The sequence below is a fragment of the Carassius gibelio genome, chromosome B1 (genome assembly GCF_023724105.1).
Source record: "Carassius gibelio isolate Cgi1373 ecotype wild population from Czech Republic chromosome B1, carGib1.2-hapl.c, whole genome shotgun sequence".
Classification (NCBI taxonomy): domain Eukaryota; kingdom Metazoa; phylum Chordata; class Actinopteri; order Cypriniformes; family Cyprinidae; genus Carassius; species Carassius gibelio.
In genome coordinates this window covers 33320980-33339799 of record NC_068396.1, presented here as the reverse complement: position 1 = coordinate 33339799, position 18820 = coordinate 33320980, and the positions used below count along the sequence as shown (strand labels likewise).

The 18820-nt window shown below is 36.4% G+C and overlaps 1 protein-coding gene across 1 annotated transcript; it reads left to right on the top strand.

Moving 5' to 3' along the window:
* Positions 1–6847: 6847 nt before the first annotated feature.
* On the top strand, positions 6848–15033 carry LOC127949542 (uncharacterized). The gene is made up of 3 exons (XM_052546995.1): positions 6848–7128; positions 9998–12235; positions 12368–15033. Exon 2 carries the CDS (start codon positions 10008–10010, stop codon positions 10683–10685), a length of 678 nt encoding a protein of 225 aa, XP_052402955.1. The 5' UTR covers positions 6848–7128; positions 9998–10007; the 3' UTR covers positions 10686–12235; positions 12368–15033.
* The last annotated feature ends 3787 nt before the right edge of the window (positions 15034–18820 follow it).

Genomic DNA, 18820 nt, shown 5'->3' with positions numbered 1-18820 from the left:
TTGTGTTTTTGAATTTCAGTAAAAGAAATTATATATATATATATATATATATATATATATATAAATATATATATATATATATATATATATATATATATATATATATATATATATATATATATATATATATATATATATTTGTAAAATTCCACACTGTTTTCTCCAAAAGTTTTTTGTAGTTGTTCATGATATGTAAATGTGTAATTTTCATCTATTTGTCTTAAGTTAAATGACTGGACAAGCCTTAAAGGAATTTAATTGTATGTCATTTTTGTCAGATTTTCTATGTATTAGTGTGTCTGATAATGAATTTCATTGACCTAAATATGAATATCAGTAATTCAAATGTGTGTTAATTCATTTGGATTATGTTTTACAAATATAATTACAAAATGAGACATTGTTGTAGATAGACAAGAATAGGGTGAACTAAGTTTAAGTGCAGTCATGTCTGTGGATGGCAAAATCACTTCAGAAAAAAGAAACCGGGAACCCACTGCTAAAGCATTCAGTGCTACTCTTACAGTATAGAAGAGTATTTATGGTATGCAGAAATGCTATCATTGCATAGTAATGGTGATTGCGGGGAAATCCATTCAACATACTGGAACAGTTACAGCACTGAAACAATCTAACATCTGTGTGTCTCAACTACTGTTTGCATGATCTCTCAGTCTGAAGCACCTGTCGTATGAAGCATATCTGCTGTCAAAAATATTTATTTCTCATAAGATAAGGCAACGATAATAAAAGAGACACCAATGCATCATAGTCTCATCATGTCACCGTCTGTGAAATTGCAGTACTGTTTCTTCAGTGGTAGCAGTTCAACACATTAGATTGTGGCTCTAGATCAGGAATGGGCAAACTCGGTCCTGGAGGGCCAGAGCCCTGCAGAGTTTAGCCCCAACTCTGATCAAACACACCTGAACACGCTAATCAGTGTTTTTAGGATTACTAGAAGTTACTTTTATTGGTTAAAATTATGCATCCGTAATGGAGATCAGTGTTTGATCTAGTTATGCTCTTGACCTTTAACATTTTTCTCTAGTGATAATATAAAATCAAGAAGAGCTATTAGCCGTTTTTATATGATGATTTAGTCATCATGTGTTGGTCTAAATGCTTTCAAACTAATATTCTTTTATGCTTGGGTTTTCACAGGAAGCAAATAAAGTACTGTTCTAAGAATTACAGTAAATACATTTATGTAAAGCACTTTTGGACACAAAAAGACATCAAGAACCAGCATATGATTCTCAATAATGGTGACGATCAACAAAGCGTATCAAGCTGCAATGCAGTTTCTTAACCCTGCTGCAGTTCTCTCTTTTACTTTAAGATGTTGATTCATCACGAGTTCAGGCATGTACTGGCCAATCGGACTACCGGGAGATTCCCGGTGGGCCGCGGTCTGGTTGGGCCGGTGCGTAATGTATTTTGTTTTTAAATCATTAATAATCGTAATTATATTGTTGTATGGTACAATTCCAGCCTTATTTGTCTCTCACATGAAGCTGCATGATGCTTTTTTTTTTACGTTAGTCACAAAAATTTATTTAAAACATTACAAAAAGCAGTATAAAGAACAGATAAAACGACGCGTGCGCATGATGCTGATGCGAGCTGCGAGACGTGTTCACTGCTCACTGGCCAATCAGAATCAAGTTCTAGCCTTGAAAAGCGGCCACTTTACAACTGCAACGAAATTCAATATGTTAAATAATAAAATATCTAAGCGTAATGGAGGGGCCGAACGTTGAGAGAGAGAAAACGACAAGCACTTGAGGCAGATGCCACCAAATGTGTCAAGATATATAAGTTATTTGCTGGAAGGCAAAAGACTTAAGTGAAGACGTCAGCAGGGAGGGACTTGACTGCTGAGGTGAGACAGATATGTAATGATACACGGAGGCTACTGCATTGTTTTGCTTCAAAAAGTTAGGATATTCCAGCTGTAATATGCCACCACTCACTGATCTATATAAATTACATTTACAATTCTCAGCTCTCAGGTTCAGTCCATTTTATTACAAAATTCAGACAATACCGTTTTGGCGTCAGAAAATGTGACGTGACAGATCGCTTTAGCGCCTCACTTCAAGTAAACCGATCATCTGTTACTTTCTGTTTAAAGATACAGTACAACTTACCGAAATGTATATATGCCTCATAAATATTATCGATCAATCAGTCATCAGACAAAACAGCAGGAGAACAATTATCACAGAAAGTTACATTTACCTCAAGAAAGCCATTTAAAGACCATAGCAAGGTTAGCTGAGATTGAAAAATAGCCGTAAGAAAGGAGTATTTTGCTAAATATGTGCACTATAGTACATATTTATTATATTTTCACCTGTCATTAAATAATTGTTATTATAATGAAATCTGCATTACATTTAATTATTTTTAACATTTAATAATACCAGCTGATGCTCTACGTCTCTGTATATTTACAGCATTTATGTGAGATATATTTTTTCCATTTGTAATCGATTGAGAAAAAAATCTCTTAAAGTGCCAGGCAGAAGCCTTATACCTACTGTCGGTCTGTGTCATTAATGTGAACAAAAGACAAAGAGAAATAACTCACTGCTCTTGAAAATGGTGCTATTTATGATCTTTTTTTCTTATTTTATAACTGACTGTTCACTTGTCTTCATTAATGTTTGAACTTAATAGTGTTTATTGTGGTATTGAAATTGGAATTGTGAAATGAGATTGCAGCTTATTTACAAAGAAAGCAATAGCAATTTTATTTTTATGTATTTATTTTTTGCAGGGCAAGTACAGTTTTGAACCCTTGCATCGAGCTCTGCATTTGAATATATAAGCCAGTCTACTTCAAGGATTTTTAAAGGCCTTTGATGATGTTAAGAATTTAAAATTTAAAATAAATCACTACACAATGTTCTTTGTCTTAATTACTCTTATTTTATTGTAGATCAGTGGTCTTTATAAATCACGTTTACTGTAGATCATGGTCTTAGCTCTAGCCTACTTTATGCAGCCAACAGGTCAGAGGTAATATGTGTAAAATTAATATATAAAAAAAAGTGTTATGTTGCTGCACTATTAGATTAATAAGAAGCACATCAATTAAGACCTTTAGATATTTAAAATAAAGCCTGATAAAATCATTTGCATCTTCTTTGTTTATTATTTTAATATTTTTTTCTTGGTTTTGATAGTAGTACATTCTAATCAGTAATTTTATGTATAGACATGTAATGTGTGTGTGTGTGTGTGTGTGTGTGTGTGTGTGTGTGCGTGCACGCATGTTTACATGCATAGTGGGCCGGTCTGGATGAAGTCCAGGGCTGATTTTTTGTCCCAGTCCAGCGCTGCCCGAGTTATAATCAGAAAGAGTAACATCTGCTATTTCAAGATTTGATTCAGCAATGTACAAATATTCATTGTGAAACAACATTGCAGTTACTAAGATTTAAATTACTTTCAGTCTGTAAAAGGGCCAAGAGAACAAATAAAGCAAAACCTTGGCCACAATTATGGTGGCATTGTATTTGTGTGTGTGTTTAGTTGATTTCATCTGTCAGTTGTAGTTCTTATGTTTCTCTTTTCTTACACATAACATACTAATATGCTTTTAATATCCAAATCCATTAAAGGATTTTTAGGCTGCATTAATTAGGTAAACCGGAACCGGAAACACTTCACATAACACCGTACTTTCTACATCATTAGAAGAATGGGATCTACGCTAATATTAGTCTGTTTCTCTCTTGTTCCGAGGTCACCGTAGCCACCAGATCCAGTCTGTATCCAGATCAGAGGGTCACTGCAGTCACCCGGATCCAGTACGTATCCAGACCAGATGGTGGATCAGCACCTAGAAAGGACCTCTACTGCCCTGAAAGACAGCGGAGACCAGGACAACTAGAGCCCCAGATACAGATCCCCTGTAAAGACCTTGTCTCAGAGGACCACCAGGACAAGACCACAGGAAACAGATGATTCTTCTGCACAATCTGACTTTGCTGCAGTCTGGAATTGAACTACTGGTTTCGTCTGGTCAGAGGAGAACTGGCCCCCCAACTGAGCCTTTAACTATCATTTTGCATTATTGAGACACTGTTTTCCAAATGAATGTTGTTCAGTGCTTTGACGCAATGTATTTTGTTTAAAGCACTATATAAATAAAGGTGATTGATTGATTGACTTGCTTGTGTCTTGAAAGACCCACTTCTGCAAGAAGGATACAGGCCGGTTGGAGCTAAACTCTGCAGGGACACTGGCACTCCATGACCAAATTTGACTTTAGATACTGGGGCATCACCAGAACTTTTTTTCAGGGGTGGCATGTAATACTCATTGATTTCAGTGTGTTTTTTTTTAAGAACGAATGCTTAAAGTATACACTACTTAAAATGTTCAGCTACTGTTAACAAGCAGAATCACTGAAAAAAAAAGAAACAAGACACACACAAGAACTACATCTGATTTTAGTATTGTATGTACTCGTTTTGTGATTTGCGGTTTGAGATTGATCAGTAATATGACAACCAGTAAATAATAATTAAAAACATTCTGGTTCTTCTATTGAATTGTCATGCTAATGACACTCAAAGAGAGACATCAACAATCAGCATATGAATCTCAACAATGGTGACAATCAAAAGTTTCATGATGTAATGTATGCTGGGCACCAGAACAGGACAAAACCAAGGGGGCAAGTTTCATATTCATATGTTTCATATTTTATTAAAGCACCCCTGGGCGCTGCCATTGGCTAGCGGACCCCCACCTGCTGTTAGCATTCCATTGACTCCCATTCATTTTGGCGTCACTTTGACAGCGAATAACTTTACATATGAGGTGTTTAAAGACTCCATTTGTCCATTAATTATTTCTAAAGAAACATGAAAATGTATAAAAGGCTTACGTTACCTAAAGATGATCTTACGTTATGGTCCCGTAGAAGCAGTTTTTGTAAAAAAAAATAGGCTAACGATTGCGTCATAATGGCGACTCTCTGTCGCACAGTAGAGAAATTACCGTATGGACAGGAGGAGAAGCTCGCAGGCAATCTTTTATTGTCTATGAGGCTATCAGGGGGACGTGGAGGCATGAAGTCAAAGGGGAAGCCCATAGAGAGTCCATAAAAGACACGGGACAAAATTATTCAACAACATCTGCAAGATTCGGTGGGTGCTTCAGATTTCGCTTGGCACAGCTATTAGAAGACTTACAATTGTGCTCACGTGACATCTACATCATCAAGTTCAGTTTGAGTCTGCGCAGTACGCTCGACCCCCAGGAAGTGCGTGCTCCTAATTGACTTCACTTGTCTCCTCTGAATCCTTCGCTGTGTCCATTTCTTCTACTGTCTATGGACAAAACTCATCCATGACTCCCAGCATGCATCGTGGCATGAATAAATGATCCCCCTGAATTGTCCCCTTATTGTCTTTAATTCTTATGTGCTTGTATTTTTGTATCTTAAAGGGATAGTTCACCCAAAAATGAAAATTATGTCATTAATAACTCACCCTTATGTCGTTCCAAACCCGTAAGACCTCCGTTTATCTTCAGAACACAGATTAAGATATTTTAGATTTAGTCCGAGAGCTCTCAGTCCCTCCATTGAAGCTGTGTGTACGGTATACTATCCATGTCCAGAAAGGTAAGAAAAACATCATCAAAGTAGTCCATGGGACATCAGAGGGTCAGTTAGGATTTGTTGAAGCATTGAAAATACATTTTGGTCCAAAAATAGCAAAATCTACAACTTTATTCAGCATTGTCTTCTCTTCCATGTCTGTTGTAAGACAGTTCAAAACAAAGCCGTTTGTGATATCCAGTTCGCAAACGAATCACTCGATGTCACCAGATCTTCTTGAACCAGTTCACCAAATCGAACTGAATCATTTTAAACGGTTCACGTCTCCAATATACATTAATCCACAAATGACTTAAGCTGTTAACTTTTTAAATTTGGCTGACACTCCCTCTGAGTTAAAATAAACCAATATCCCGGAGTAATTCATTTACTCAAACAGTACACTGATGAACTGCTGTGATAAAAGAAGACATTAAATCTCTCAGGATCTCAGCAGAGGAGCATTAAAAAACTCTACAAACTTAATTACCAGCTTCACTTATCACTGTTAGACATCTATAAAAGTTTTTATTGAGAATTAACAGAGGTTTAACTCTAATGTGTGTCACCATAACAGTGATTAGTGTTTTCATTAGTTGGGCTCTTAACTCTTATTATATGTTTTGTCTTTTTTGGCTGCTGTGACAGCGTGTTTGTTAAACACATTTGTGGCATTAAAAAAAAAGCTATTTCAAAACAGGAATGTTTTTTTTTTATTATTTGAAATGTTTTATTAGTTTGGATTTTGTTTTTGTTATTTAAAACTTCAGGTGACATAGAACAATATAATCATAACTGAACCATGGCATTTATTTCAGTTCTATTTCATCAGGGGAAGCTGATTATAATCATATATTACAACAAATCACATTTTAATCTTATATTGTTTTTCAATTATATCATTAATGTGTTAAAAAAGTAGAAATACAAGCAAAAAACATGTTTGTGTCAAAACACTGCTTGTATGCAGAGAGTTGGTCTACTCAGACTCAACAAACATGACCAACCAGCTTCAGCAGCTCTGTTGGAGAACAGCTAGACTGGTGCATCAACTACATAAACGCTTAACATCTAATACACTTTTAGACTAAGAACAGTAGAGCAGAAGCCCCTCCCATTTCTGAATTTCCATAAATGACTGTTTCTTCCCTGAGCTTTGGTTAAACCACACCCAGGTTTGTTAAACATCACTATCATGACCCAGTAAATGAAAGCGCACAGAGTTATGTCTTGTCTAAGATTGTGTCTCAGTAATCCAAACTGTGTTTGGAGCACATATTAAATGTTTCTGTTACTGAAAACACTGAGTTCAGGTCGAGTTTAGGAACAGTTTCACAAGATCCAGGAAGCAGGAAATCTGCAGAAGTGAAACTGTGACTCTTCACAGAAACGACCCGCCCACATCAGCGTCTGCTTCAGTGTTTGTCTGATAGTGAGCTTTCAGCTTATCTGTGCTTCTACAGGAAACAAACCCAGGCTTCATATGTATGACGGTTTTCAGAGAGGTATGATCTCATTTTCTCCCACTTGTGAAATAAATATTTGGGTTAGACATATATAGTGTGTATTGAGTAACAAGTTATATATAAACAAATCACTGTGCATTACTGATTCAGTCTTGGTTGCTGCTGTTTGCTCTCAGTATTTACATAAATTTGTTGACAACCAGAGAAACACAAATTATAATTAAAAAAAATGGAAAAAGATTCAGAAAGAATCAAAAAAGAATCAGAAAAAAGTAAAAACGACAACAGCAAAAACTGTAACTCATTTCCAGGAAATGATCTGCTCTCTGCTGATCACAAAACAGCAATAGACAAAACAGAGCTGCTGTCTCCTCTACTAAAACTGCTCATGTAGTACAGTTAAGGAAGCGCTTTTTTCATTGATATTGAGAATTTATAAACACTATGACTCTAGGCACTTTTAAGGAAGTAAAAAGATTAATAATTAATAGTTAAAAAGTAAACACTTATCTCTGCTATTTAAAAACACTTTTACAACTAGTTTCTTTCGTTTTAATATTGTCAAGTAAAACCTTTATTTATACAGCGCTTTTAACAATACAGATTGTGTCAAAGCAACTGAGCAGCATTAAATATAAAAATGCAATTGAAAAATTCGGCATATGCTGGATAGGTATGTTTTGAAGCATGACTGCTGGTCATGAGCTGGTTTAAATTGGTAACAGAGTACAGTATGTGTCAATAATGCAAAAGAACAATAGTAAATATTAAATTGTGCAGGGACACAGAAACTAGAAATCATCACATGCTAGACAATAATAAGCAACTTGTGTGAGGAGGATGAGTGCAACCTTTATAGTGTCACTGATTGGAAACAGCTGTGGTGCAATAATGAGTTCCTAGGCAGAGGTTTATGGGGGATGGAGTCCAGAGAGAACCAAGACAAAACCCTTATCTTGACAATTGTAATCTATAGTAACATACTATATACAGCGTATACAGTAGGAACCTGCTGAGAATATAGTAATAACACTATGAAAACAACTAAAATCACAGTAACATACTGTATGGAAAATGTACAGTAGAGAACAGTTGAGAATCCAGTGATTTACTGTAAAAAATAAGAAAAATAAAGTGTGCCTTATCCATTCTTACTCTAAAATATGTTACTACTATGTCACATCTAAAATGAGCTAAAATAATTCTAGCTCAGTATTTCAAGGCTATGTACAGTGTTTTGCTTATTGCACACATAGAAAGTAACTAATGACTATATGTTATCATCTATCACTGTACACAGCAAAATCCCCAGTGTTAATTTAACACTCTGAGTGTGGACTCATATAAACACTGAAGCAGTGTTAAAAGTTACACTGAAGCAGAGTTGAAGTTAATGAGATAATTAAGAAGTTAATTGAGTTATGATTAAGCATTACTGAAGACACCTGATGTTAACAAGCAGAATCACCAAACGAGAAAATCACAATTTGTGTATCACCATTATAGTGTTCAGTGTTTGCTTTAGTTGGGATCTTGGCTTGTAACTTTTTAATTTTAAAGTTTGTTTGTCAAATCAAGAGCAAAAATCTTCGCGTGTTGATGATTATGTTTTAATGTTGTAATTTGACATGAATCACTGAACTCATTTACAGTCTCTTTTCAAAGTAAAGCTTCCATTACTGATTGTCACAGCTTTGATTCCACAATGAAAAAATCTGTATTTTCTATACATTTTGTAGTTATCTCTTGCAAGTGATTCTGATTTTTTTTATTTTTATTAAAGAGTTCTAATTTTAGGCACACAAAGATAACAATAATCAATGTATGAATCTCAACAATGGTGACAAACAACATATTCAGATAAACAGACCAACTCTGAACATCACAAAACTAGATACAAAAAAATGAACATAAAAACAGCAAAAATAAAATATAATTAAAATAAAAAGTTAAAAAAGACAGTTCAGCTCATAATTTATTCATGCCGCAATGCATGATGGGAGCCATGGATGAGTATTTATTGGCTACAACATGTTTTTTTGATGGTCACCGTTGTTGTGATGCTCACGCTGATTCCTGATGTCTGTGTGTCCAAACAAAAGATTACTTTTTTTTTTTTTACGTCGAACTAACTATTAAAAACATGTCATACTATGTCAGAAATGCTGGGTTGCTTAGTTTTCTTTTTCACTTAATTTATGTATGCAGTAAAGAAACTTAAACTCAGGCATTCAGGTCACTCTATAACAAATAGCTCAAACCACAATCAATGGCACACATGATTGCCTTTGCTGTGGTCTGTCTGTATGATATAATTCAGTCACCACAGCCACATAAAATCTAAAGATAATAACTGAAGGGTCAAGATCCCAACTAAAGCAAACATTGACCACTATAATGGTGACACACAAATTGTGATTTTCTCGTTTGGTGATTCTGCTTGTTAACATCAGGTGTCTTCAATAATGGTCAATTAACTCAATTAAATTCTTAATTATCTCATTAACTTCAACTCTGCTTCAGTGTTACTTTTAACACTGCTTTAGTGTTTATATGAGTCCACACTCAAGAGTGTTAAATTAACACTGGGGATTTTGCTGTGTAAACTCATATTACACAATGCTACTGGATATACTGTAGCTGTACGTGTGTTTGAGAATCAAACTGTTCTGTTCAGACCCAGCAAATAATAAAAATTAGTGAAATGGAATGTAATATCAAATCATTGCACATGCATTGAAGTCTGTGTACAAAGTTCGAATAATGTTCCCAGCATCTCTAACCACAAAACTATATTTAGTTTTCATATTAAAGCCAATTCTTGGTATAAAAATACTGAAATTAAAAAAAAAATCTTCAGTGATCTTGTATTTTAATAAATACCTATATATTCATTTTTCTTCTGAAGGTACAAGATCATGGTGGGAAAATTAAATGAATTAGCCCAGCTGAGAGATTCTGGGTTTGGTCGACCCCAGCCCAGACATGGACTCAGACTCCTCTACTGGTTTGCCAACGAATGTGTTTCTTTTGATGAAGACAATAACATGCTCTCTGAATGTGACCCAGCCAATGGAGAATTTGGTTTCCACCATTTTAATAACAGATGCTACGGGAAAAAGTTTCTTGATGAGGAAGATTTCCCTTACTATGTTGTTGGAAATCTAAACTTTGAAAAATATCCAGAAGCTGAAGATCTTCCTGATTACGTCTTAGAAGACAGATATACTGACGAGCACAACAGCAACACGGACCGCATCATCGTCAGTCTTGACCAGGACTGGTTTCATGAAGTTTACGTGACTCAACACCTCGACCGATCAAACAACTACGACCCAGACGCCACTCACCGGATCTCCAGAGGCCTTCTCATGATCATCAGGAGGATGAGTTTAGAGGACTTTCTGAGGAAGATGGATTATTATACACACACACAACCTGTCAGACCCCAAACTAGAGATTTCACATCGGTCAGTGTGTCATCCAGTGATTCATCAGACAGTGAGTCTATAATCCAGTTTAATGACCACACGCCTGCACAAAACAGCTCAGAGAACCTACCCGGATTGTGGGAAAGATTCTGCACCATTCTTTAAAACAGTTGTGCGTTCCAGTCATTTGATGGACTTCATATTTCTCTTTGCCAAGCCTATGAAGAAACAAATATATAGGAAACCGTAACATTTTTAATAGGTAATTAGATTTGGTCTAATCAGAACAGTGTTTTCTGGTGAGCTTTATCACTACTCTTTACCAAAGTAACACAACATGTGTACAAAAGTAATTGTACAGTAACCTTCATACAGTAACCTGTCATCAGCATATGAGACACATGATAATATTGCACATGCTGCATCATTCATTTGCTTATTTACTCATTTATTCAATTGCTTACTTTGTTGTATTATCACCTGAAATGAAACATCATTTTCTTTCATTTTGTAAGAAAAGATTTGAGTTGAGTGATAAAAAAAAAAACATCACGTCACATAAATATTTCAAAAGGTGAGTATATGGATATCACACATGCAGTTTGCAAACTTTGCTCAAGAGTTACGCTGGCATAGATTCTCAAACTATTTTTCTGGCCTTTTTAAGAGCTACACAAACAAGATGAAGACTATGAGCAGGCTAGTGCAATGTCTGTGGTAACATTAAATCTTAAAATAAAATGATTTACAGTTCAGATGATGCAGGTTTCACAAAAAAAGTAAAAAATAAATAAATAAACATAAATTGTCAGCTTTTATAAAAAATTTTTGTAAGTGAAAGTGACGTGACATTCAGCCAAGTATGGTGACCCATACTCAGAATTTGTGCTCTGCATTTAACCATCCAAAGTGCACACACACAGAGCAGTGAACACACACACACACACTGTGAACACACACCCGGAGCAGTGGGCAGCCATTTATGCTGCGGCGCCCGGGGACCAGTTGGGGGTTCAATGCCTTGCTTAACCCTCAAACCGTATTCACTTTATAGCCCTTAATCCTGTAATTGTGGACAAATGTGGGCACAGAGGACTCAGGTGTGATCCTATTTTTTATTTATTATAAATGTCATATCACTGTCTTCAATAAAGTTTTCTCTATCCATTTATGGTTTTTTTTTTTTTATTATTTTTGAATTTATTTACCTCAAAAGTACCATATTTTCTATGTAAATTATGCTTATTTTTATGTTTTATGTTTTTAAATTTTTTAACTACATTAAAATATCATTTCAATAAGTTCTTAGAGCTAAAACCTAAAGATGAAGTGACTTTGCTGTCACCTGGTGTCTCATTTTGGTATTAAATTAACAAAAAACAATAATATCAATAGCCACTAGATGGCTATAGTACTTAATGGCTGCATATATAGGCTGAACTGTATGAACCACTGTATCACTGTTCAGATCCTTGATCCTCTGCTGACTCCAAACCACAGTTTGCCTGGTCTCCTTCTTCCCCACTGGATTCCAGGAGAATATCCAGGGTTTCTGCTGCACTAAACCTCCTTCTCATTGTGCTGCTTGCAGTGAACTGAGAAAATAACTGCCACTGCAGGTTTAGGTAGCATATGCTACATAAACGTTTTGTTTGGAAGTAACAACAAACTTTGCAGTAGTAGTTTGATCTGACTCTGAAGGTGTCAGGTGCCAGGTGGTTGATTGGATCATACCAATAAACATGGTCAGACATTAGCCCAGCTCTGTCATAGGCTCATTGAATGTATTGTGTGTGTGTGTGTGTGAGTGTGTGTGAGAGAGAGATAGAGAGAGGGTGATGAGCCAGGTGGATGATTGGATCATACCAAAAAACATGGTCAGACATTAGCCCAGCTCTGTTATAGGCTCATTAAATGCATTGTGTGTGTGTGTGTGTGTGTCTGTGTGTGTGTGTGTGTGTGTGTGTGTGTGTGTGTGAGTATTTGTGAGAGAGAGAGAGAGAGGGTGATGAGCCAGGTGGATGATTGGATCATACCAAAAAACATGGTCAGACATTAACCCAGCTCTGTCACAGGCTCATTGAATACATTGTTTGTGTGTGTGTGTGTGTGTGTGTATGAGTGTGAGTTTTTGCCATGATGAGAATGTTGTACAGGATCAGCTCTTCGTTTGAGTGTATGTTAGATATGCATTGTATTGGATCTATTAATTTATTTTTACAAAAAAACAAGAATGCTCTAAATTACAGTTTTTCCCATTCATTTCTATGGGTGCCCATTTTTGACCCAAATACAAGATTAAGGAGTTTTTTTTTTTCACCCACTTAACATTGTAGAATTGAATCAAAAAAATGTGTGTGTGTTCAGGAGGCAAACTTAGGAAAAGTAACCAAGTCTTGTACCGCTCAGATCAAGGGAAGTATTTTTAAAAAATAAATCAAAATTATTTTGCCCACATTTGTCCAGAATGCGGTTTTAGGGTTAAGGGCACCTAAGTCGTGGTATTGAGGGTGGAGAGAGAACTGTACATGCACTCCCCCCACCCACAATTCCTGCCGGCCCAGGACTCGAACTCACAACTTTTCGGTGGCAGTCCAACTCTCTAACCATTAGGCCACGACTTCCTAGGATGGAGGGATAAGTCAAATGTATCAATTATAATATAAATTTAAAACACATAAATATATCTTAGTGTCCTCAAAGCAAAATCTCCAGTGTTAATTTAACACTCTGAGTGTGGACTCATATAAACTCTGAAGCAGTGTTAAAAGTAACACTGAAGTTAATGAGATAATTAAGAAGTTAATTGAGTTATGATTGACCATTACTGAAGACACCTGATGTTAATAAGCAGAATCACCAACTGAGAAAATCACAATTTGTGTGTCACCATTATAGTGGTCAGTGTTTGCTTTAGTTGGGATCTTGACCCTTCAGTTATTCACTTTAGATTTTATGTGGTTGTGGTGACTTAATTATATCATACAGACAGACCACAGCAAAGGCAATCATGTGTGCTATCGATTGTGGTTTGAACTAATTGTCATGTAGTGATCTGAATGTGTGAGTTAAATGTATACATAAATTAATTGGAAAAAAAGATAGCAATCCAGCATTTTTTGCATAATATGACATGTTTTAAGAGTTCATTCTACATAAAGAAAAACATTCTTTAGTTTAGACACACAGACATCAAGAATCAGAATGAGCATCCCAACAACGGTGACCATCAAAAAAAGCATGTTGTAGCCAATAAAAACTCATCCATGGCTCCCATCATGCATTGCGGCATGAATAAATTATGATCTGAACTGTCTTTTTAACTTTTTATTCGAATTATATTTAATTTTTGCTGTTTTTATGTGAAGTTTTAGTATCTAGTTTTGTTCAGAGTAGATCTGTTTATCTGAATATGCTGTTTGTCACCATTGTTGAGATTCATACACTGATTCTTGTTATCTGTGTGTGCCTAAAATAAAGACTCTTTAATTTAAAATAAATAAATAATCAGAGTCACTTGCAAGAGATGGCTACAAAATGTATAGAAAAGACTCTTTCATTGTGGAATCAAAGCTGTTACAATCAATAATGGAAGTTTTATTTAGAGAAAACACTGTCAATTAGTTCAGTGATTAAGGTCAAACAACAATTACATTAAAAAATAATGATCACCATCCAATGACTTTTGCTCTTGGCTTGCCAAACAAATTTTAAAAGTAAAAAGCCACAAGCCAAGATCCCAACTAAAGCAAACACTGACCACTATAATGGTGACACACAAATTGTGATTTTCTTGGTTGGTGATTCTGCTTGTTAACATCAGGTGTCTTCAATAATGCTCAATCATAACTCAATTAACTTCTTAATTATCTCATTAACTTCAACTCTGCTTCAGTGTTACTTTTAACACTGCTTCAGTGTTTATATGAGTCCACACTCAGAGTGTTGAATTAACACTGGAGATTTTGCTGTGTAGTTGTTTGGATTTTTAGAAGTCACTTTAGATTCTCATGGCTAAAATATTGGTACACATTTACAGCTGTTTGTTTGCTGCTGCTGCGTGTAAAATATTGGTTGATTTCCGCAGTGGTCTGAATGAAAACAGCTGATGAGCTTTTTGAAAATGTAATATCATTCTCTGACAGCATGTGAACCACACTACACAAACAGTGCTGTGCTCATAAACACTACTTTATTAGCCATTACAGCTAGGCAAATATTTTAATGTTTTGTCACTGTGTAAAGGAAACACAACAAAATGCTGTTGAACAACGATACCTGATGTTTTCAGATATGCAAATCCAGTCCTGGCCTACAAAACCTGTACCATTATGAGACTGAAATCTGGGTTGGTTATACATGTTGGTTACATGTTGTGTGTTTTATTTGAATAATAGGTGAATAATTCTTACAGCTTGGGACAGAATTTTATTTTGACAAAAAAACGAGCATGGCTTAAAGTGCTTCACTTAAAATACTGTATGTTAAATAATAAAATAATGTGTTTAAATAATGTTGGCTCTTATCACTTTGTGCACAATATCTTTATATGGATATGGATATGTGGATATGATATGTGGGCTCATTCAGTGTAGTTAACCGAGTAGTGTAGTTATTATATTATTTAAAATCCCATGCTATGTATACTGTGTTAACCTAAAGACTTCTTATAGCACTTATCCTAGGTTTTGAAATTAACTCACTGTAAATGTTTTAATAATTTTTAAAGATGTTACAATGTAATAACATAATGTTATTGTTGTTTTACTTCCTCCTTTTATCTCATATCACAATTACATTAATTTCGCAATCCGTGCCTTTGGGCCACTTGGCGGTAGTTTCGCGAATTATTTGAACACGCGACTGAATTACAGTTAACGCCACGGCACAGCAGTCCACCTACTGTACATGCAGACATTCGTATGAGGAGTCTAGCAGCCAATTAGGCAATCAGAGAACACATTTTATTTTCGAACATGAAAAATAAAGCTGGCTACTGCCATGCTCACACCCCCTGCACAGCGTGGAACATAAAATTTATATCCATGATCTGCCATTTTCTCTATGATCCTCGCTTGTTTCATCACCTTCTTTCTTCAACCTTCAACTTCTGATGATTCGGCTGCGCAGTTCCGCCTGGCCTTGAACATGGGCTGGCATATGCAAATATTTGAGGCGTAAATATTAATGATCCTGACTGTTACGTCACAGTCTTTATTTTTTTAAGATTTAAATAAGGAGAAAACAATGGTGTTTGAGACTCATTGTATGTCATGTCCATGTACTGAACTCTTGTTATTTAACTACACTGTCAGAAATAGGGGTACAGTAGGAGTCCATTTCTGTCCCCCAAGGTACAATCTACAATAACGTACCCCTTAGGGCTTATTATTGGACCTCAAGGTACATCTATGTACCTTTTTGAGTGTCAAAAAGGTACATATATTTTCCCAAACATTAATAGGTACATATATGTACTGTTTCTTTTAAAGGTTAAGGTTTGTAGAGCCGGCCCTGATTGGCTGCTTGAATCTAAAAGTATGTCCAGTTTCTTCTGTTTTTTTTCTTTTGGCGGAGATGAAGATGTCATATTACAGTTACACATGGTTCTTACCAGATTTGGGTAGTCCAGGGGCCAAAGAGTAAAAGTCCTGCCATATTATTGCTCCACCCATGAACTCAGCAGATGATTTCATCAGAGGAATCAAGTCATTCCTTCCAAGACACAAACTAGTCTTGAGTCAAATCCCAAGTCCTCAAAGAGCTCAAGTTAATGAGATAATTAAGTGACTAATTAAATGAAGATGCATTAGTGATGAACACCTGCTTTTAAAATCAATATCACTGAAGAAGAGAGAAACACAAGAACTACAACTGACTTTAGGCACAGCCTTGGATTAAAGGTGCCATCTGTAATGTTTGTCAAAAAAAATCAAGTCATACTCCACATTCCATACCAGATGGGGGCAGTATGCCTCAATAAAGTGAATTGGTCTACTCTAGAGTAACAAACGAGAAACGGCATAGTCTCTATGCTCCGCCCCTACTTTCTCAACAACACTACAGCCATAGCCGAAGCCTAACTGTGCGTTCACACCGCCGGCGTCTAGAGCGTCAAAAATCGCTCTTGCCGCTCTGCTCACGACCCTGCAGAAAGATTCGTGAGCGCTCAGATGCTCTAACGTAGATCGAATGCTTATTTTGTATTTAAAGCGGCCGCAAAGCAAACAAGCTTGTTGATCTCATGCAGACTAACCACAAGGAGTCATAACCTCATTAAATATTGTTGTGGACGAAATATTAGGATCCTTTACTTAAAATGAACAATCTCAGACACCTTGGTCCACGTATCACTTTTAATTTATTTTTTTATGTCCCTGTAGTGTGTAAACAGCAATAATCAACCTGTCCTTTATTCTGCTTGAGAACTAATGTGCCAACTCTCAAGCATTCACTGTGAGACACACGCAATTTACTCTTTTCACACGCTTTCACGCCACACATCAATTTTTTCACGCACAGAAAAACCACGAAGCAAAGAGGACACGGAGACCAACAGACTAGACAGAGCAGGTTAGTTATGATACATAGGGCTGTGCAAAAAATCGAATGCGATTTTCATGCACCTCTCATCAGTAAAGACACTCCTGTAATTAGAAGTATATCTCCAGCCTGTGCGTTCAGATCAGGGTTGCCAGGTTTTCACAACAAATCCTGCCCAGTTGCTTATTAACACTAGTCCAAAACTAGCCCAATGGCGTTTCCGGGAGGTTCCCCGATAAAAATTGCTTCCCGGGGTTAAAATATACATTTTTGGGAAGGGTTTCCCTGGTAAAATTAGCATTTTAGGGGCTAAATATCACGTTATTGGTATTGGGATTGCTTCAAACCGCGGACATGAAAAACAACCGCAGACTTGGTTCAGGTGGAGCGGCAGTAACTGCACAGAGCCTTAGTCTACCGACAACTAACACAAAATCGCTTTCAAAATTGACAAAGAATCGCCTGCGATTTAAACATCGATGTTGTGTAGATTGTCAGTGAATTACGGCTCTGTGTAGTAAATGCCAACCAGTGTTGCCAAGTCTGTGGTGGTTGTTTTTCATGTCCGCTGGTCACAGCGACCCCAATACAAATAACTTGATATTTAGCCCCTAAAATGCGAATTATACCAAGGCAACCCTGCCTATATTTTAACCCCGGGAAGCAATGTTTTATCGTGGAACCTTCTGGAAGCGAGATTGGTCTAGTTTTGAGAAGCAACTGGGCAGGATTTGTTGTGAAAACCTGGCAATTCTGATCTGAACACACGTGCTGGAGATATACTCCTAATTACAGGAGCGTCTTTACTGATGAGATGTACATGAGTAAAGACATGCACAGCCCTATATAATAAAATGGGTAACGTTAAGTTATAGCTAGCTAATTATCAAACGCAGCTACGGTTAACCATCGCTAACATTAGCACGTTTATCGAACAGCCTTCGATACATTTCTATGTTATAACTTCCCGAAAACAAATATACAAACATATAAAACAAACCTCTAGCGAAATACTAACAGCATCAAACTTGCAAGTTCGGAGTCAAACCTCATTCCTTTCAGGTCCATCAGTTGTCTCCAGCGATTAAAAGCAGTGCCGATGTTTACTCTGGTATTCTTATTGGATTTGATTTGTGATTCCGAGCGTGGTTGTTTCCCTGTAGCGGGTGTTGGTCTCTTGCCAAGGGCTTCAGCTATCCTTCCGCTCTCTTCTCTGAACTGAAAGTAGTGGGCTGTACTTTCCACACGATTGACATCAGGTTCAAGTACACGCCCACAAGCCTTGCGAGTTATTCGTGTATTGCAGGTTGGCTGGTGGTTATGTTGCCCGCATACCGCCTCCCACGGCCGAAACTGGTATTACAACACCTGTCGGGCCGGGGCTAGTAATGCTAATGCTAATTAAGGTTGATATCTCTGCAGCACTATAACTTGATATTTTTTTTATGACATCATCGCCCTTATTTCTTCTCATTCTTTTGATGCGTGTAGGTCATGTTATGGATATTTTTACCTCAATTTCTGCATATGGCACCTTTAAATCAATTGAAAGGAAAAAAAAAACTTTGGCACCATAATTGTGCTGAGTATTTGCTTCAGTTGAGCTCTTGAGGATTTAAGCAGTTTTTATAAATTTGTTTCTAAACAATTGCGTTATTGCTTTGCAGCTAACATTTGCGCAATGCTGGTACAACTCTTGATCTAGCAGATGATTTATGCTTTTGATGACTGTCTGATCTTGATTAAATTTCTTGATT